Raw genomic sequence first — 22,542 nt, forward strand, 5'->3', positions numbered from 1 at the left:
GCGTGCATCTCATTTCTTTCTTTTGAACTACGCTGTCTGGTAGAGATTTAAAGTGAAATTGTCCATTTAAAGTGCAGCACCTGTGCGGCAGTGTTAAGCCCCTCCCAAAGCAAAAAAAAAAAACATGCTGTTAACGCATGATCAGATCATTGTCTGTGTTAATGGATTGCTGCATTGTACGCGTTAACGTGCTCAGCATATATATATATATATATATATATATATATATATATATATATATATATATATATATATATATATATATATATATATATATATATATATATCTGGCGTGTTGTAAACTTATAATTAAATTAAATAAAGTAAAATAAAAAAGACCATAGTGAAGGAGTAACAGCTACTCTAGGGGAAGCAATGGTTGAAAATCCTAAGAAGCATCCAAGAAAGGTTTCTGGAGTGGGTTCGCCAGATAAACAAAAACTTGGCATTCAGAGGAAGGAGCAAAGTAAAAAAAAAAAGAAAATGATCGACGGCGAGGACGAACACTAATCACCGGGGGAAATGCATCGAGCTCACCTGCAGGCACACGTCATAAATCGGCGTTGGCAGTGTTTGTGTAATTACTCTCACTGCCAGATGGGGAAGACAAAAGTTCTGCACCCTAGCTTTAAACAACGACTAGACAAACCACACTTTACAAACCACAAATTAGTATGTAAAAAAAAAAGAAGAGAGCAAATTTTTTTTTAGCCATGCTTTTTAAAGATGTACGCCAATGTAGCTTATCTCACAGTTTGCAGGAAACTGTCCCACATAGTCGAGGAACAAACACAGCAAAGTAATCTCTGGCGTGCCGCCTCGCCCTTGGAACAGTCAGAAGGCCCGAGCAGTACTCTGAATTTTCCACGCAACGATGTAGCAATCACCTAGCAACCATCTACCAGCGCCTTAGCAACAACATCAAATGCCCAAACCTGGCCACCTCCCAGCACCGTAACATCCCCATATAGCGCCCTTGCAATGCCGGGTCACGGGACCCGGCATGTTTCATCTGAGCATGTTTCATCTCACCAATGTGGCAATGTGGCATCTTGGCACCAAAGGCGTTGTTTTAAATCTTTGCCCTATAATTAAATACAGGTAGTCGTATTGATTGCACAATAGTAATCTTGCACTTGCCGCCCTGAGTGTCGAGAGGGTGCATAAAGGTGATTTTCACCTGAGGAGAAGGACACGGGAATGATGGAGGTGAAGGAAGGCGTTGTAACAGGATTTTTTCCTTTTCTGCCTGTTGTTTGATGATTAATCGAAACCCATTAGTGTGGAGACGTGGCCAGTGAATTCAGTCTTAATTAGTTTCTTTTCTTCCTTTTTTTTACCCTCTGATTCTCCTTCCCTTTGACATAGGGGATACGCATTATCTGCACAATGAGGGATTGGCAACCTGCTTATCTGATTTTGCTGTTAGTCTCATGCAGCTGGCATTATTGCTGAACTGTGCAGTATCAGGAGGCTAGTACTACACCTGGGGCTTTAAAATGCACCGCTTTATGTGAAACCAGATGCACACACACACACACACACACACACAGTCATTTAGCAAACTCAGCAGAAGGACATTTAGAGGTGGTGTAGTGGTATTCACTCCCTAAGCTCCGCTCTCGTTGGGGGTTAGATCTGTTGGAAGATGGACATGCTGAGATTTAGCAAGTAAATCCCCCCCCCACCCCGCCTCTCACACCAGGGCTCCAGGATCAATGGGATCTTTGTTATGAGCAGAGCAAAGTAGCGACACACCCACCACCACTTAATTAAAAAGATCGGATACAGATACTGTACTTTTGACATAGCGTCTGCCTCCGACCCCGCTGCTAATATCTGAACCCGTGGAATAGGTTCAAGTAGTGTAATCGAGGAGGAGGCGATCCATCTAATCCTGCCATTAGCAGCCCTCGTCCCTTGTTCCCATGCATTGCTTTTGCACTGTTCCACTGGGAAGATTATAGACCTGTCAGCAGTAGCTGTTACTTATTTATGTTTTGGAACACTAAAATACACTTTGTCAGCAAGTGTTGCAGAGCTTCATGGGAAAAAGTCCATCTGCTAATCATAATTCATGACATGGTACAAGGGGGTACTTTATTGACTATATTCTGTACAAATACTTAAGCTGCTAATTAAAATGTCTAAAGCAGGGCAGAATTATTTGGAACAAAGCTTGTTATGTTTGTCACAAAAAATCCCAGCACATCTCATTACCGCGAAGTTTCTGAGCTGCCTGTCATAGCAGGAAAAGAAGACTGACATCTCCTCTGCTTTTTCTTTATATAAGCTCCCACCTCTTGGCTTTAAATTCTTGAAAAGCCTTTTTTGTTGTCACAGTCATTCCAGCCAGGTGTTGCAGACTTCATGTGAGGGACAGCTTACAGGATTTCGGAGTTGTCAAATGTAATTGTACCGAGCCAAAGACAAAATGACATGATTCTCTCCCCTCCCCATCCTCCCCTCCCCCGGTGCTTTGGTCTAGTTTAGATTGTTCTGGTCGTGAGAGCCCCTGGGTTTATGTGGACGTGTTTGTGCAGCCAATGTCATTCTTCACTGAGCTGTGTCACTGGTACGTCTCTTTGAATGGATTTCACATGAAGAGGAACTGCAGCAAGCTGGTGTCTTAACATGTTGTCAGCGTTGAAGTAGCTTGTATTAGCAGCTTTTTAAACCGACACTGTTAACCTTGACCTTAACATGCGGTAACAATGCCGGGTGTTGCTGTCGGTGCAGTTGTACCGCTCAGCCAGAAGTGGACGGCTGGGATCTGTCAACCTTTTGGGCGTTACTGCACCTCCGAGGAAGACTCTTCTGACTGCTAATCTTTTTTTAAGTAACACGGACTGGGCTGTGACATTTATAAACTCTCTCCCCAAGCCAATTAAGCTCTTGATGCGCTGGTTATTATCACCAGGCCAATAATGGAGATTAGCAAAAACCACCTCAGTTATTCAGACCGCAGCTTTTAACTTGTCTTGCAATCCCAGAAGTTCATCGATTGCCATGATTCTTTTTTCACAGCGTGTGAACAGTCTCACATCTCCGTCCTTTGTGTTCCTCCAGACCTGCGGGAGATAGTGTTCGTCATCCAGAGTCAAAGCAACTCCTTCCATGTGAGGCAGGCAGAAAGGCGGAGAGCAGACTTACTGAAGCAGGCACACAGTCTCACAGAGGTAAGATTCAAGACATCTTCCACTCATGCACACATGCTCTGATTTTGGAAGAGGAAGAGCACATGAAAGCGCACACACATTTCTGAGGATATACTGTATGTAGCTAACGATCCTCACTAGCAGCAAAAGTGTCGTCTGAATATGAGTTGCATTCCGTTGATTGGAGATTCATTTCATTGAATTGGAGATTCATTGGAGAAAGTACACATATGATTTTACGTCATGCATGCATTCACTACGACCCAATACTGATCATTTTATAAAATTGAATGATAGTTTGAAGAATTATTCATGATAGCCTTTGTGTTAAACCTCTTACGTCCACAATATGAAAGTGTAGTTTGTCGAAATATGCATGTATTTAGGAAATGCAGACCTTTGTGCTGCTTTGATATTCAGATATATCACTTCTCAAGTCAACCTTCCATTTCCGGCCTCTTGTAGGTACATTTTTAATGAGATGTGATGATCATCCAAAGGCTTGTTTTCATTTGATTGAATATTGTAATTCCTGGTTATAATTCAGATATTCCCAAAAAGCTGCAGGAAAGCAAACCTATATTTTCTACTAGGACGTCAGCTCAGTATTTCGTGCAATTTGTAAAATGTCAGTAAACACATCAGCATCATGTCAGAGGAAGACACGGAGCACATTTACAGGACGAAATGCCAATTTACTTCTGTTCATTAAATGTCTTCAGAGCCAAATGAAACGGGGTGAAATACATGAGTTGTATTCCGTTTGGTTAAGTAGTGAATGCAGCATTACTAATGACAATGTTACAGTAAATTAGAGGAAGGAATAGCTCGCCGTGTTTGCTGTAGCAGAGACTAATTTAGATCTCCTATTTGGGTTTGTACTTCTGTGCTTTTGGATTTGATGTTGTTGTTGTCTCAGTCTCCACTACTGCTGGATGTCACACACCTTTCATCTTCACTACTCACTGACTATACCAAAAATATATAAATAATCACATTGAGTCATTATTTCTCTGTTTAATGTTGTTTTTGTGGTTTGAAAAATACTTATTATTCCACACCAAATATCTATCATGCTCTTTTCGCACTGGAATCCTTTACTTCACCATAAGCAATACAAAGTGCAAAATACATTTATTATTTGAATTTTCTAAGTGAAATTTGTTCACAATTTGGAAATATTGTTTCATGTTTCCAGTAATGAATAGTGGCATCAGTCTGTGCCAGTGGATGGTATTCATCATGAACAGATTCAGTTACACTAATGGACATCAAACTTTACAAGAAGAGGCAGACTGTTTGAATACCACATCATGTTGTGTTTGCATTTAGGATCTCAGAGATGTCTGGCATTTTAGTTTCTGTTGCATGCAATTACACAAACTGAGTCCAGGGAGAATTTTAATCAGCGACTTCTCAAAGAGGCAGTAAAGGCTTGACAGCTTTTCAAAGAGATACACACAAAGACTTGTGATCGGAATGAGTCCGAATTGAAATACCTTTCCCGTCTGAGTGCTTCTACAGTGTGCCCGCCTCAGGTGGGCACACTGTAGAAGCACTCAGACGGGCACGATGTACCTCCACCACGGTCTTCAGAACAATTAGTATTATAACTATTTATTTTTTTAACATAGAAAATATAAAAAAAAAAAAAAAAGTGGTTTAATGTGGATCCAGATCTGTATAGAAGATAATTCAATATAATTGAAATTGTAAAAAATATATAAAAAAGTGTATACAGCTTGAAAAGCCAAATGGAATACCAAGTGGAAAAGAGCAAATACAAAAGAGAGGGACGGAAGGATGGATTCATACTTTATTTTCCCTTTCCAATTGACTTATGTTTATTTAACTTTTCTATTTCACATTACAATTTAAACATTTGCATTTAAGCTTTTTATTTATTTATTTTTATTCAAAATTCAATTAATATCAATTATTCTAATTAATTATCTAATTAATATCTATTAATTGTCATTCATTATCAATGTATTGTTGCATTTTGTTTACTCCTTGTTTGTTGATTATCCTGAGTAGTGTAGTAATGTATTGTTATTTTTAAGTTTTTTAAGTTTTTTTAAGTTTTTGTATTATGCTTTTGTTTTCAAATAGATACAGTAGTTTATGAAAATTATGTAAAAAATGTCCTTTTAAACAATCATGGCTCCACACCAAAAGCGGGCTTGCTTCTTTGACCATGATCCAACTCAACACAACACTTTATTAAAATCTGTTTTTGAGAACCATAACTGTCTTTTATACTATATTTATATATTTAAAACGGACAGCAAAGTAGCTTTGAAACTAAGATTAGTAAATATCAGCCCCCATGAAAACAGAATTATGGCATATACTGTAATGCAAAATGCAGCAAAAATGTAAAACAAAAACAAAAAGCTTTAGTCACATTCGAGTATATAGCGTAGATAAAATGTAAGCTCTCCAATTTGCCATTTACCACTTCACTCCCACGTTGGAGTTACAACACACACACACACACACACACACACACACACACACACACACACACACACACACACGCTTTTGATTCTGCTATTTCACAGTCTTAGTTGGTGGGATACTGAAGGAAAAAGATCATAGCCCAATAATACAAGAGATTAGCTTAGTTTGTAGCTGTTAAACATGTTTGATGTACAGTATCGTGTGGTGCATTGCCATAAAGCAAAACCCTTGCCTTGAAAATATCTTGAAATCAGAAAGACAGTGGAGTCTTTGGAGAACTGAAATAACCTTAGATTTTTAGTCCTATACTCCAGACACAAGGTTCAGGTTTTGGTTAAACTCCTGTCATCCAGTCGTATTTGGACTTTCTTTTTTGAAGGTCAGGGAAAAAACTGAATTAAAAGGACCTGCTTTGTGGTGAAAAGCATTATAATATATAAAAAAAAGAAAGAATAAATGATACAAATGATTTGAGGCTGACTTACTTCACTGAATCTCTGCAATTTCTGGCCAACTTCAATGATAAGTTGAAGATTTATGACCGGATAACTGCACCGCCGAGACAGGAAACACATGTACAATCTGTTTTTCTATCTCCGAGCCATTTTCATCCTCCTCTGACTGCGGGAGGTTTTGTGATATCCACAGATTTACACAGACAGGAACTTGTGTATTCTATGTGGATGCGCTTCTCCCATTTACCTCCATTTTGACACTGTGTCTTCTGGGAGGAATTCACATTACATTTATACAGTGTTTGTGTCGTTTAGTCGATGTTCATGTCCACACGTACGACAGAATGAGATTAAACTCAGAGACGTTGTACACGTAGTAAAAACACACCCATGTGTCCAAAATATTTATCATGCATTACCTATTATCTTAACAAGTTCTGCATCTATGGTGTCACTGGCATGAACATATTTTCGTATGCATCCCTGCTCTTCAGCCTCGTTGACATCAACAATGTCATTTTTGACTGTGTTTCATCACTGAAGTGCTTTTGACAGGTGGCTATCTCCAGTCTGCCCTCCGGCCCTTCCTATGGATGAAAGCGTAGCTCCCTGTCCCTCCATTACAACCTGGTCTCAGTGATACCTATCTTCTCCCAAGTCACCAAGCAATCAGTGTTATATTCTTTGCGAGCATGTCCACATGAGGCCCGGCTCTTATCTGTTTAGGAGTCTGCAGCTTGCACACAGTTGCCACCAAAGTGTCCGTCTCTACTTATTGAACGCTTCCTTTCTAACAGGAATGCTAATCGCTCTCTGAAGCAAAAGCTTTGTTTTTGTGATCGCCTTATTAGCTGGATGGTGATGCTTTGTTTTAGTTTTTCTACTTTTTGCTCTTGCTGTGTAATTGCGATGATGTGAGCATCAAGAAGAGAGCAGTTCAATAAAAGAAGGTAGGCGTCATTATGCCATAAGCTTTCGTAAAAGCTCATATTAGATGAGAGGTAACTGGCTAACAGGGTTTAATAAGGGTAAACAGTGTCAGACCCAGCCTGTCAAACAGACTGCCGTTAGACAAAATGGCTCAGAAGAATTTTCCCCCTGACTTCATGCACGATGAGTGGACCACGCAGGAATGAACCACGGGTCTTACGCTCTGCTGCTTTGTTTTCCTCACAGTGTGAAACATCGGCTCTCTCAGACACTAGTACTCACACACCTTCTACTTGCCGTCCTCACCACGGAAAATGTGTCTGAAACAGATTGCTCTTATGTGGATGCGATTGTGTGCACTGTCCACATCCTGAAATATCCTCTGCTTATTCCCATTAATATCTTCTTTCTTATGTTTTACAGCGTATTGCTTAATGTCAGGTCAAGCAAGAGCAGCTACCAAGAAGGCAAAGTGGGTTTTAAGGGATACTACCAGTTTGTTATAGCTTTATTTCCTTAAAAGAAAATATTGTAATTATTCTACATTTTCAATTTTGTCAAACATTCACATTGAAGGATCCAAACAAACAAAATGTATGAAAAGCCATTGTCAGACTACACAATATGAGCCTAATAAAGCCTGACTGGTCACACACTGGGAATGAAAATGAGGTAAATGTGTGATTTGTGATATTAGGAACGATTATGCCTGCTATTGATGGTACTCTGAGCTAACTTCATACCATGGGCTTTGTGCCTTTACGATCAGACTTTTCAAAATACGGTAGCAAGGGTTATTCTTAATCTCCCCATGAGAACTCACCTTGTCCTGTCTCACGTTAAGAGGTTTGGGGGGTTGAAAGTTCAGGAAAGAGACTCTCAGATAAAGCACATTGGATTGAGCATTGTGATGTCCCTAACATCTAAAAATATGTCATACATGTGAGGGATGTCCACAGCTATTCCACAAATGGCAGTTCTGTATCTAGTCTGTGCTGCGCCGACTGGAAAGAAGAAAAAAAGATAGAGCCGATTATCACTGGCAATGGATAATAAATAATTGCAGGTTCACTGTCGTTCAGAAAAGAGTGTTTATATATGTAAACATGTATCGTTGTTGCTGCCAAGTGGAATAGTTAAGTAGTTTCCTGGCACGTTCCCATTGATCTAATGTAGGATTGCAAGATGGCCATATTCATGATAATGAAGAAAAATGTCAGTGCATTAGCGACAACAATGAAGAGCTGTGGCACGTCAGACTTTGGCAACGCAATCAATGCTTGGAGTAGAAATGTCTTGTTGGTTTTGGTCTTTTCATGGGATTTGTGGATGACTTTCAACTCTGCAGTTTTACACAATACATTACACAATAATGCTGTGAGGTCAAGCAGTGCAGATTGTTCAAATTGCATTACCATGCCGTGATAATGTCACATTAACAAAAATAACAGCATGACACGATGTTGATTAAATAACAGCTCAAGTAAATTTTTCCGGACAAGATTCTGCGAATGGACTTTCATATCTTACAGACAGGATTATAAGACTGGTTGGCTGCATAGAGTGGGAGAAAAATATATACAAATGTGTAACAAACTAGTCTGGAATGCAAAATGGTTGGCTTTAATGTGGAGTTTAATTATGTGATTTGCATTGAATGGGATAAAACTAAGACTTCTTTTTAAGTAAGAGACAGAAGGTCAATGCCACTGCTGAAATCTTGACCATGCCTGTCCCAGTTAAAGGACAGCCTAAACACCAGCGCACCCTCGGGTCCTTTGTTGAGGAAAAGCTGTTGCCCAATTAACAAACACAACTATCTCTGTTTTTGTGCTTTTTCTTTCAGAAACCACCGGTGGTTTTGTTCTCTCACAGTTTATCAGATAACGAAGGACATTGGAGTATCCTTCCTCTGCTGCCTTAGTAAGTATCCCTGAACTCTCGGGAGTCAATAAGCATGACATTAACCAAAGATTGCAGGGTTCCAAATGGGGACAAAATGTCAGATACATTGTGTCTTACTTCAGTTGAGATTTTGGAGGTTATATTGTGGTTTTGAGGACAGTTTTCTAGCCACGTTGGAAGGCTGTGACTTGCCGAGAAGCTATTACCGACACAATAACTGTGATAGATTGCCTCACATTATAATAAATGCCTTCGTAATGTGTCTACAACTGCAACAATAAGCCTCTTGCCGAAGTAATCTAGTGCGCTGAACAGCATCATAATGACATTAGTTACAGTCGTCTACATGCTTGTGCCTGCTCAATAACCCTGAAAACCCCGATATGTCCTCAATAATTGTTTTGTGGGAGATGTGGAATAACATCCAAATCTGTTTTCTTCCTCCATCATGAAGATTTAGGACATATATCACCAGAAGCACCCCAAATAATTACAGAGCAGCCCTCGCTGAAAGAAGTCTGTGTGCTTTTGAAGTTTTTTTTGTGTTTCTGCCCTCGAGGGAGAGTTGTGTGGCTGCCTTGATCTGACTGGGTCAAGAGCCTCAGTTAGATAGTTCCTTAGACTGGACTGAAATAACAAAAACTGCTTTGTGTAGATTTTGCCTGTGTATAGCAATGTTCCATTTATTCTTGTTTTATTATTTAACTCCTCTTTTGATGATGTTATTTTTTTTTTCCTTCAGCTTATCGCACTCCTTCGGGAAAAACTCATCATGGATTGTATTTCTCGAGGAGGAAACACGTGTGAAGATGACTAAGATGGTTCAAGTTCTTGCAAAATTTAACAAGAATGAAGTAAGTATACAATATTCTTTCTAAAACTCCAGCTCTCTCTGTCTGTCTTTGCAGCTCTGTCTCTCTGTGCCAAATTCATCAGCGAGATCAAAACCTCCTACTCCGAGCTTAGTTGATCATCGGTACAATTAAGAGATACAGTATCAGTTTGGCTCCAGCTTCGGTGCCGCGGCTGAGCTGCACTGAGTTCTGCCATCTCACATCGTAACCTGTCATACACGCCGCTCTGTTCTCTGCTGTAGTCCTAATCTAAACTCTGTCTCTCCACTTATGAAATCATTGTTCGTGTATATGGGTCGGGGGTTCACGTCGAATATACATGTTGTATAAACGCTAGAGTCAGAGAATCCTGCATTGGGGTTGTAACTAAACCAAACTAAGCAAAATAGTGTTCTGCATCAATAATTCGTCTGGTTTATTATTTTTTTTAATAATCTAAATAACTTCCAGATTTGAATGTTTTTTTTTTTGGTGCTATTTGTCCTTGTTGACGAGCTTTCACAACACAAGTGTGAGGAGACTTTCAAGTGAAACAGGGCCAAAAGTGATGTAGATCACGCTTTGATGTAAAGCCTACTGGAAAAAAAATTCCAAATGCTTACGTTTGGTTTTTATCTGTTTCACAAAAACAAAGAATGGAAACCTTTTTTATTGTCATCATGGACTATTAATATCCTGCATAGTGTATGACTTGAAAGTCAGAGGTGGAATTAGATAGAGTTCAGAGGGTGGCTGGGGTCATGTGCAAAGAAGAGGCAGGCAGGTGCAAGTAAAGAAAGAGTGAGCTTGAATAACAAAAGCTGATACAAGAATCCAACAGGAACAAAAAACTGAGGGCGCAGGCACCAGCAAATATAAGTACAACTGAAAAAGGACCAAACTGAAGACAGACCAGTAAGACAAACGAGAAACAGGAAGGACAAATGCATACGATCTGACACTCATGCACAGAAACCTCCCTGGATACATGCCACGTACCAGCCTGCTTCAAGGCCTCCACCATCATCCCTGTCCCCAAAAAATGCTAGGATCACAGGACCGAATGACTACAAGGCCATCGCCCTGACCTCTGTGGTGATGAAGTCCTTTGAACGTCTAGTCCTGTCCCACCTCAAAACCCTGACTGACCCACTCCTGGACCCCCTGCAGTTCGCCTACAGGGCCAACAGGTCTGTAGACGATGCTGTCAACATGGCCCTCCGCTCCATCACCAAGAAGGCCCAGCAGAGGATGTTCTTCCTGAGGCAGCTGAAGAAATTCAACCTGCCAAAGACCATGATGGTGCACTTCTACACTGCCATCATTGAGTCCATCCTCTGCTCCTCCATCACCGTCTGGCATTATCCGCTCTGCTGAGAGGGTGATTGGCTGTAATCTGCCGTCCCTCCAGGACATGTTCGCTTCCAGGACACTGAAGCGGGCACGAAAGATTGTAGCTGACCCCTCTCACCCTGGACATAACTTGTTTGAGTCCCTTCCTTCTGGCAGGAGGCTGGGGTCCATCAGGACCAAGACCTCCCGCCACACAATCAGTTTTTTCCTGCTCATCAACAGAGCCCGGGTCCCCCACTGACTGACCCTGCCACTCCCAGACAATTTCCTACCGTTCACTCCCCTGCACATCCCTCCACACCTCATATTTAAATACACTTGTCACTTTACTTTACACTTGTCACTTTCACATAACACTTCCGTACACTTTTATATTCTGTAGATCCAATTGTAAATATGCAGTAAACCCAATTGTAAATATTCATGCTCCCTTTTTATTGCACTCTGTTTTATGTTTATTGTTAAATGTTTATTGTTAAATATTGTGCACCTCTCGCCAGGACAAATTCCTTGTATGTGTAAACATACTTGGCAATAAATGGTTCTGATTCTGATTCTGAAACACAGGAGCTAAGCACACAAGAGGCTGATCAACTACTGACAAACAGGTGTGGAGAAGACAAAGACAGGAAGTGAAATCAAACACAAGAGGCAGGGAACTTCAAAATGAAACAGGAAATAAACAAAATAAAACCCAAGAAGGGGACAAGAACAGTAGAGGACGATGGGTTCTGTGATTCTCTCGTACGCGAGGAGCAGAAGGAGGCGGATATCCTCTGTTGGTAGTGTTTGTGGATGTGGTAGGGTGATGATCAAAGCTGAGTTTATTGTCAAAGGACAAGAGTAGTCATTAGAGTGTGACTATCTACAACCTCATCCTGAGGACGATGAATATGTTTTATGATTTGATTGATTTTAACGCGCCCTAAAGCAAAGACTTCTCTGTCAGGTGTGACAGGTCAGTGTGGTCAGCCTGTGTTGAGATAAGCAACACAAGAACACTTCTCAGCCTCCCAGCACTTTTAAAGCACACTCATATTTTCATCTCACCCTTGAATAAGAATTTTCCCAAAATGTTGAACTATTCCTTTAAAATAAATGTATTCATGTACACTGCATCATGAATTATGATTAGAGCGCTTGTGGCTACAATACCTGGGATCTCTTGATCTTTTTTCGATCACAAAACCTCGTTATTTTCACAGCAAGTGACAAACTAAGTCACAGGAAATAATTTTAAAGAGCGGTGTAAAAACTCCCAAATTAGGCCAGATGTGTGATTTGTCAATGGTAAAAAAATGTTTTTAAGTGTAACATCTTAAAGTAAAGAGAAGTAACCTGCTCTCATGCTAACATCCTGCTACGTACTTCTCCTTTACCAGGAGTGGTTTCTCGGTAAGGCCCTCCACGACGAGGAGTCGACCATCATTCATCATTACGCTTTTGCAGAGAACCCCACCATCTTTAAATATCCAGACTTTGCTGCTGCTTGGGCCATAAGCATCCCCCTTGTTGTGCGGTGAGTATGTGCAGTAAATGTCTTTGTGTCTGTAAAATGGATTCATTCAGTTTCTATCACAGCAGCAATATTTGAGAGGTTTTATTGTATATATTTGCTGCATGTTCCAACAAAAATTCTGTGATTTTGTTATTTCAGGCTTGCAAACAAAGTGAGAGATGAGCCGCTTAAATCTGACTTCACCATTGACCTGAAACATGAGGTGAAAGAACATAATGTACAAGTCACAGTGTTACCTTCAGACCTGTTGTTGGAAAGTGATGATCAAGCGGCCTGTTTCCTCACACTCCAGCCAGCGCAGACCGACTATAATCTATTTGCACAAAAAGAGCGAGGCATGAAATCCATCTAACCTTGAAGTGAAATCGTATTACTTCGGAGAATTGTCATGGTGCAGCATTGAGGTTCTTATTTTTATCACTGAAATGCAGTCAGGGAGGCATCTATGGGGATTTCGTTGAGTAAACACGGCATCAGACTTATCAGGCTCAGTCTGAAAAAGGTGGTTTGGTTAGAGATGGCAGGATTTCAGTCCGAGAGATTCAATTATATTACGGCACTGTATATTCTTTACATGTTAAAAAAATCTGGATGCAATGGGATATTTTTTCAAATGGAATCAATGAATGTCATTAAGTTATATTTTTTCAGATTATTGGGCCTTCAAGCGCCACAATGCACATCAACAACACGCACATGCAACCTCATGCAAGTAGAAATAAAGATCACTTGCATGTTTATGTCCAGACAAATATTGCATGAATCCTGAATGTCAATCCAGTTCACTGTCAGTAGCTTAGCTCCAGGCTGTAACTCAGCAAAACATCACAGTTTCCAGTTTCTGTAGTTTATTCTTCCAGACAGTTGCCAATACTCAGACAGCACGGATAGTACTGTCCTCATTACGTATTCTTTTACTGTAACGTCTGGATCTTCCCCTGAAGAATAGTTTAACTAAATCCTAGATTTTACTTTGGTCTCCAGTAATGCTCTCTATCTCAACGTCTCCCTCTCCGGCATCCCCTAATGTCGTTCCTTAGGCATCTTAAATATTACATATGCTGTGAGAAAACATTTTTGTTGTTTTAACAAGAAAAGAAGACCGAAAACATAAAGCTTATAAGGCTTAGAATAAAGCATTAATGTCCCAAAGATTGCGTCTCGTCTTCGGATCAAATATCAATCTGTGCTATTACAGGTTGCCTTGTATATCTGGGACAACGGGAACGGTCCTCCTCTCACTGCTGTCCCTGAGCTGTGCACGGAACCGGAGGACTCCCCTCAGACCCGCCACTGTGCCACCACTCTGAGCACCGAGCCCCCTCTGTGTGTGAGTACTGCATCTGCTCTGTGTGCAGATTAATTAGATTGTCCTCCATTCCCAGGAGATGGTCAGGGAACCGAATTAAGCAACATAAAGCAGAGGGCGCTTCGCTGCGAGACGCTGGTTGATGTACGATATTCGGGCATGCTCACGGCCGCATCGGAGCAGCACCAATATTTCACCGTGCAGTACGGCCTTGGACAAGATTGCCTTTGTCCACCATTCAGCAGAAGATTGGGCATTAACCCAAAAGAGAGTGTCTTGTCTGCTTGCATGCTAAATTTGATTTAGTCATCCAAGAAAGAAACACTCCTTCAGCCTCCTCTCTTAATCTAGACTATATCTGACTTTTTTTAAACGTATTTTTGATATTCATCTCAATGTGTTTAAGTTAATCCATCTTCGATACTGACTGGGTATCAATCAACTAATACTAACGTCAGAAGTAGTTCTAACAGGTTTTTGGTTAATCATCTTCTGTTAGATTCATTCTTTCATCACTTTCATATGCAAATTCATGTTGTTCACAGCTGGTGAAGAGCGGCTCTCCTTTATCCTCTATATCTCTTTTGTTAGTCACCTTACACGTCCGCTCATCACAATTGTTTTATATTATCACATATTTTGTGATGAATTTAAAACAAAGCACAAGTGTATAATATAACGATTTGGTGATTTAAACATTACACATAATGATCGGGTCACATAGTAAGTACGGGCAGTGCTCTCAGTGTCATGTACAAAAGAACTAATTTACTCTGTCAGTGCATTTATTATAAAAAAAAGAAAGAAACCACCATGACAGTTTATTATTGTGGCATGCTTTGCCACATTACACTCGATATAATGTCAGAGTTATGTGTTCTCTAGCTGTGAGCCGATTAGAAGGGTCAGCCATCCGTTAGCCGGCAGTTGTTGCCCCCACAAGCGCCCACGAACGATCAATAATGTTGAGAAGAACAGATGCGTGCAAGGATCTTTTTCTTGACTGCAGCTTTGTTGAGAATGGTTGAGAGGACTAAACTTTGGGATGCCAGAACTACAGCAGAAAGTATCCCAATTCAGAGTTTTCCTCCCTCCCCTCTTTCCAGAAAAGAAATCCAATCTGATCTTTTCAGTTGTGATTCAAATCACATTCTGCGTGTGCATATGTGGTTGTCTGATACATACTTGTCGCTGTCTGAATTGTCAGATTTATAAGAATGCATTTTTATCTCCCGGTGGAAATCACTATCCTCATAAAACTGCATTAATTTGACCAGCAAGAGGAGCCAGTGGGGAATCGTGAAGGTTACAGGTTCAATAAGTATGCAGGGAGAAGTTTTCATTCAGACCAAACAAGAGGGAACGTGTCCTAATCGGCCAGTGTTCAAAACACTTGCAAGACAAATTGCCAAGAGGGGAGCACAGCGGCACTTGGCTGCAGTGTCAACAAAGAATCAAGAGCCTCAAGAGGCAGATTCAAGGAGGCGAAGGAGGACAATCAACAAAGCTGCCGCGGCAGCAAAGCGTGTGCTTTTTATTTCAGGCAATAAAGTTATAGTGCTGTTGCTGCTCTCTGCCTTTCAGCGCAGAGGCACACATTTCTATCAGACTTGAATCGTTTTGTAAAATGAGTACAAACAGACCAAAATAACCTGTTTACAGGACACACGCTCCTGTAATGTTTGGATGAGAGTCTGTCTGATGGTCCTGTCGGTGAGGCTGGAGGTTCTGTATGATCAACATGTGTAGATTCTCAAAAATGTCGCTCTATAACTGCTGCATGTGTAAATAAACAACTGTTTCCTAGCAGTAAATACTTTTTTTATAAAGACTAGTTGCTGCCCTATCTTGTACATTCTTGTTTTAAAATCCAACTTTCTGTTCCTATGATGCTCGGGTTTGATCAGGGTAAATCACATCCTTGGAAAAGAGACGGTTTGTGCAGCAGCCAATGACATTTTTAATGTAGCGTATGCTTTTAATGCATTCTGTCTTTTGTTGATTTAGGGAATCTCTCTCTGTATGACTGTTTGAGCCTGTGGGAAAAAAACAGCCCAGCCTCTTCTGCATGTGGTAACAAAGGGCTCAGAGATGCGCACAGAGATGTTCCTTTTTTCAGTTTTCTACTCTTTCATTTAATTCATCATCTTTCCCACACTCACTTGTTGCTGGTCTTTTTTTTTCCCAAGGCTTTTACATTTTGTAAACGCTGCCGTGTTATCAGCTGCTCTATGTCTGTAGTTTCAGAGGGAGAACCAAGCCAGATGATCTCAGACCATTTACAGAAATATCCAATTTTAATTTGAAGATAACAACTCCCCCAGATCACTGAGACACTTAATATTGCCTGAAAAACTCAATTTCAACCATTTGGCTCAGCTGCACAGTAAAACCAAATCTGTTTTAGTCATATATACAATTTATGTTCATGTGAGCATTTCTTTGATTCATGTCTCCTGTTTTCATCAAAGGGGGAGCCTGTAAATACAGAAGATATATTTGTTGCTGTGAAAACGTGTAGGAAGTTTCACAGTGAAAGAGGTAAGTCACACTACCACTCTCACAGAATCCGCCAAAGATGCACGATTTCCCTTTCAAAAGACTCAGGCTTTTGTCTTGTTGTTTACTCGTAATGGATTTGTTTTACTTTTAACATGTGTGACTATATAAGAGCTTTGGCTTGTCATCACAATAACGACTTTCATTACATTTTTCTACCGTTATGTCTGAATGGATTTGATAATATTGAGGCTTTAACAAATCATTTGAAGTGCTTATTTGCATGCCCCCCTTCCGACAATCCTGCAGATATTAAGAAATCACTTACTGATGTTAATCCGGTTATTTGCAAGCTCCGCTTGATTTTACGCAATCTGTGAAGCTGCTTCTCTTTTAACCTGATAAAAATGTAGTCGGTTCAGTACATTTTTCAAATGGCAGATTAATTTAAGAAGGATCAGACAAATTGCACACTTCATTCAAAGAGTGTCACTCAAAAGTAATTGCACTAATTACTGTAATTACCATTCCCTATGGCAAGCTGCCATTATCTGTTTCAAATGTAGTCAAACTAAAATGGATATTAGATTTATGTATCAACGGTTAGCTTAGATCAAGAAGCAAAAGACTTGAAAGAGCCTCGTTTTTCATTTGCAATGTCACCAAGTGTTTCATCTTCTTTATCTGTAGGGATTATACACAGTAGTACAAAAACAATGATATGGACATAAAAATGTGCTGTCATCCATTTAGAAATTAGAAAATAAAAAGGTCTAAATATGATCTTTTTTTTGTAGCTCAGAGGCGTAGGTCTTTTGGGTTGTATTGTATCAAAAACAACCCGCACATAACACACTTTTCCAAATATTCGCTCGAACACCAAAACAAAAGACAGAAATGTAATTCCCCAAAAAATACTGATTTAAATACAAGAAACTATAAATTGCATATGATATAACTATATATATATATATATATATATATATATATATATATATATGTATGTATATATATATATATATGTATGTATGTATGTATGTGTATATATATATATATATATATATATATATATATACATACATATATATATACATATATATATATATATATATATATATATATATATATATATGTATATATGTATATATATATATACATACATACATACATACATGTATATATATACATATATATATATATATATATATATATATATACATATATATATATATATATATATATATATATATACATATATATATATATATATATATATATATACATACATACATGTATATATATACATACATACATATATACATATATATATATATATACATATATATATATATATATATATATATATATATACATACATACATACATACATACATACATACATACATGTATATATATACATACATACATACATACATGTATATATACATACATACATACATACATGTATATATATATATATATATGTATGTATGTATGTATGTAGTTCAGTCAGTTCAGAGCCATAAGAGGAAGCGAAGGCCAGACAAACTTTTTCTTCTTCTTTGGTTCATTCTTTCAGTGTTCGATATGCCACTCTGATTCACTTTTGTTGATTTATGAGAGTTGAACACAGCCTCGAGCTGCTGCTGTGAATCTCTGGGTATTCTGTGTTTCTCAGCCCGCATACACTCTCGCCTCAACAACCCAGAAACTCATCACAAAACCTCCAGATCTCATCAGTCAGGTCCCAATCAAATCTACTGGAAAACTGTAGGGGGAATAAAACTGCTGCAACTGCAGAGAGTGCCTTCTTTACAAGATGTAAAGGTTTTGTGATTTTAACCACTAATAACACTAATGGAACATTGAGTGGCAAGGATTTAAATGTATTTAAACGAATGACAAAAGGTGTGTAAAAAAAAAAAAAAAAAAAGGTGCATCTGTGTCATAGACATAATACCAAAATCTGTTATTGTCTCTTATAATACAGGTAAATCAAATCAAGCCACGGGGTGTACTTTATTCAGCCATAAAGTACTGTACTTTTGATGAGTGTCAGCGGTGAATAATGTATTTGTGGTCCCTGTTCCTGCTGCACAGTCAAACGTTGATACGGCTCACAATCAGGAGAGCAGAGCAGTTAACGCTCTGAGAGCAGACTAGTTAGCGGGGAGCGATTGCATGAAACCGGAAACTAAGATGAGGAATGAAAAGGGTTTGATCACAAAATTGTGATAATTTCCAGTGAGAGATAATTACGTCAATAATTTCCCGACGCGAGGCAAGTTCTCTAAACATCGTGGAGGAGAAAAATGACGGAGAAAAGACTGAAAGAAGCAGCGAGAGCACTTCTTTACATCGGTGGCCGAGTCTTATCCTCCACCTGCTTTCAACCGGCTGACCAGCAGCCGCCATACACATACGGGACTATTTTCTCTGTCGCTGAAATGCAATACACAACGTTTGGTGGCTACAACTATTTTGTGCTGAAAGGGAGCTTACTATTACTATTTATAAAGTCGCAGGTACCCGTATTATAAAAGCAATACGACACAGTACTGCCTCTCATACCTTATTGCTTAATTAGTTATCTAGAACATTCAACAAGGTGGGTGGATTAAATACACACAATATTCTTTTCATATTTTCCTCTTTTATTTTATTTTTCCCCTACTTTTCTGTTGATTTATTCCATCCGTCGTATTCAATAGAATATTTGACCAAAATCGGAACAGGACAGAAACATCAGAGAAGCAATGTAGAGCCATAAATATGATCAGAATGTGCACAGAGGTCTGCTTGTTGTGAAAACTTAGTGAACACTATTGCTTTTTCTCCCCTTTGTTTTAGTTCCAGTGATAAAGAAGACTTGGGAAAAGGATGCCTTCTTTTTAGAGTACTACAGTGACTATGCTGATCCTTCAATACCAACCGTTAATTTAGGAGTCCCAAATACTGAAAGAGGTAAGTGCTGCTTTGACAGGCTATTTATCACACAGCTTTGATGAATACTCGATTCTGATTGGTCAATAACGGCATGCTAGGATTTGTTATTTCTTCATAGATGTTTTACCTCTGCTATGAATAACAGATCGTTGCTGTGGATGAATTTTGTAATCTCCGTACACAGCGAGTGGAATACTGTTTCAAAGGGGACGTCAATAAAATAATCTTTAAATCAAAAGCTGCATGACGTGTCAAACCAAGCTTGAACCTTTTATTTGCGATTTTTGTCAATTGTGTTTAGTTTATGCTAAAAGCTTTTCAAACTATGGCACACCTTCTTTTATGTTTCTCAGAATAATTCTGAGTTGATAAATGAGTCTGTGCCTTCAGTTTGTTCTTGAGTGTGAGGAGCTTCGCTCTGACTGAGAGCTATAAACTGCACATTAACTCACCCCCCGCTGAACTGTAGGATGGTCGGTATGTAATGAAATGTTTGCTCCAGATATTTGTTTGTTTAAAATCTGGTGATAATCTGTCATTTATGGGGCATTTATGGCTCAGGAATGGGTCTCCCTAGAATCAGAAGATTGACTGGTCAATCCACAGCTCCTCCAGCCCGCAAGTGTCCTTGGGCACGATACTGAACCTGAAAATGCACCCAAAGGCTGTGCCATCGGTGTGTGAGAATGTTGTCATGTAGTGTAAAGCGCTTCGCGGTCTTCGTGTTCAGAAGAATAGAAAGTCGCTCTATAAATGCTCATCACTTCAATTCTCGATTGACTTTTACATTACATTTCATTTAGCTGACGCTTTTATCCAAAGCGACTTACAATAAGTGCATTCAACCATGAGTACAAACTCAGAACAACAAGAATCAAGAAAGTACAATTTCTTCAATAAAGTTAAACCACAAAGTGCTATCAGTAAGTGCCATTTAAGTGCTACTACGGCGCTACCTTCCTTATTCAAGGTGTAGTCGAAAAATGAGTGTTTTTAGTTTGCGACGGAATATGTAGAGACTTTCTGCTGTCCTATTGTCAATGGGGAGCTCATTCCACCATTGAGGAGCCAGGACAGCAAACAGTCGTGACTTTGTTGAGTGTTTAGCTCGCAGTGACAGAGCTACAAGCCGATTAGCAGAAGCCGAGCGGAGCGAACGAGCCGGGGTGTACGGTTCTACCACGTCCTGGATGTAGATTGGACCCGATCTGTTCGAAGCACGGTACGTAAGTACCAATGTTTTGAAGCGGATGTGGGCCGTACAGTAAGGATTAACCGTACATTTTTTTTCAAACACACCTTTTTAAAGTGTTCAAAAGAATAGATTTTTTTATTTTTTAAACGTTTCTCGACGTTTTCTCTGCGAGAGTTAGATTGGCGAGCTGTTTCCAGTGTCTATGCTTTGTTAGATTAGTCAGCTATCTTTGTATTAAAGGACACCACAGAGTGGTGCACTTGTTCTCGTTTAACTTTATTTAACTAAGCCAATGAGAGCATTTCCCGTAATGTAAAACTATTCCTGCAAATCCACACAACCTCATTATAAATAGAATATATTGTGTTAATATTATATAACAGAATCAGAGTTTAAGGAAATATGTTTAAAAGTTGCAAACGACATCTTCAATATTTACATTTCATGGAATGGTGCAGACCAAAAAAAAAAGTTATGTGTATGGGAACAAGCAAATACAGAGCATGTATCATACAGTATGGATATTTATTTTGCGTAACTCGGAAGTAAGAAACATCTAGAAAGAAAACAAAGCCCAAAGGTGGTTCTTGATGTACGTGCATGAGGTACGGCTGACTGGGAGAACCTGGAACAGGGAAAGGAAAACGCATTCCCCAGCTGTGAGAGCCTGGTGAATCCTTCAGCTTCTCCTAAGGGAAATGCTAGACCCTGGAAATCTATAATGAATAAACAGAAACATGAATGAGAACATCAACCGCTCAAAGCAATCCAGGGTAGCTTGTGAAGGCGGCGGTAGATCCCTGCATCTCCTCTGGTTGCCACAGGCCTTTTCAGCCATTTTACAGCACCTTAGACTAATGTTGCACCTTAATGAGATGATGCATTATCTGTAGCCACTTTCAGCCCACTGGTGGGGGTTGTTGTTCACAAGAGTCTGGTTTAGTCTCCGGCCTCCCTTCAGTTTCTGTCTGGGGGCAGCTCAGATATTTAACAAGGACCCGTTTTGCTGATGCAAACTACTCACTGGAACATGCCGACTAGTCAGTTGGAGATCCGAGCCTCGTCAAGAATAAGAGTCAACCTTTTCTTGTAAAGCTACTCTGATATGCAACCCCCGTACTGGAGGGCCGCCTCATCTCCACCTCCTCGTTGTGGATAGTGACAGGTCTCAGCTGCTTCTTGCTCTGTAACAAATCCACCACCAGCGCCTTCACCTTCCCGACTCTGAACTACAGATATTTATTGCACCAATTGTCAGTGCTCTTAGATTTCGGGCACACTACTGGATCATTGCGAAAGTAATCACATTGGATTTCTAAATCAAATGTTCATGGGAAATATCCACGTGGACAAATCTGATTTAAGATCACTTGATCAGATTTCTGAAGATGATCCTCACCCCAGCTGCTCAAATCCAATTTCAAACTAATTTCAACTCTTTACAGCACACCTTGATGTCATATTTAGAACGATGTCATCTAACCACAAGACAGCTGCGGGGATCATCAATGATGGAGGAGTTTCACTCTGCGACTCGATATTGTTGTTCTGTGAAGAGCAAGACAATCTGTCTTTTGTCCAGTCTGTTGCTTGCTATATCCCCTCCGTGTCCGGTGGTAAATGCCACCAGGAAATGCTAATGTGTCGGTTGTTTACACCATTGCAGCAACCACTGACCTTGCGGATGCATCTCATAAAAGTAGAGTCATAACTGCAGAACATCTCGAGATGACACACCTGGTGTAAAGTTGGAGATGACGGGACAATCCCAGAGGCCACCACAGGGCCTCTCTTCTGCTTCTAATGCATCCCGAAGTCATCACTACATGTGTAATTGTTTGTACACAGTGAATGATTGCTTAGGGTTCACTGTTCATACTGTGCAGGGATATACTTTAAAGAGCCTCATGGTTTAAATACGTAACTAAACCCTGGCTGCTTTTTTGTTTTCCTTTTCCTATTTCTCTCATTAATTCG

The 22,542-nt window shown here is 39.7% G+C and overlaps 1 protein-coding gene across 1 annotated transcript in view; it reads left to right on the plus strand.

Moving 5' to 3' along the window:
- The window catches only part of b3glcta (beta 3-glucosyltransferase a), a gene marked incomplete at its 5' end in the record, with an annotated part of 62,087 nt that overhangs the window by 30,437 nt on the left and 9,108 nt on the right, over positions 1 to 22,542 (plus strand). Inside the window, 8 exons of the mRNA XM_079224629.1 lie at positions 3,070 to 3,179; positions 8,853 to 8,929; positions 9,654 to 9,765; positions 12,480 to 12,616; positions 12,755 to 12,818; positions 13,815 to 13,946; positions 16,397 to 16,466; positions 19,275 to 19,388. Coding sequence (XP_079080755.1) covers positions 3,070 to 3,179; positions 8,853 to 8,929; positions 9,654 to 9,765; positions 12,480 to 12,616; positions 12,755 to 12,818; positions 13,815 to 13,946; positions 16,397 to 16,466; positions 19,275 to 19,388 — 816 coding nt within the window. The remainder of the gene's footprint in view (positions 1 to 3,069; positions 3,180 to 8,852; positions 8,930 to 9,653; positions 9,766 to 12,479; positions 12,617 to 12,754; positions 12,819 to 13,814; positions 13,947 to 16,396; positions 16,467 to 19,274; positions 19,389 to 22,542) is intronic.

The sequence above is a fragment of the Taurulus bubalis genome (assembly GCF_910589615.1).
Source record: "Taurulus bubalis genome assembly, chromosome: 10".
NCBI lineage: Eukaryota > Metazoa > Chordata > Actinopteri > Perciformes > Cottidae > Taurulus > Taurulus bubalis.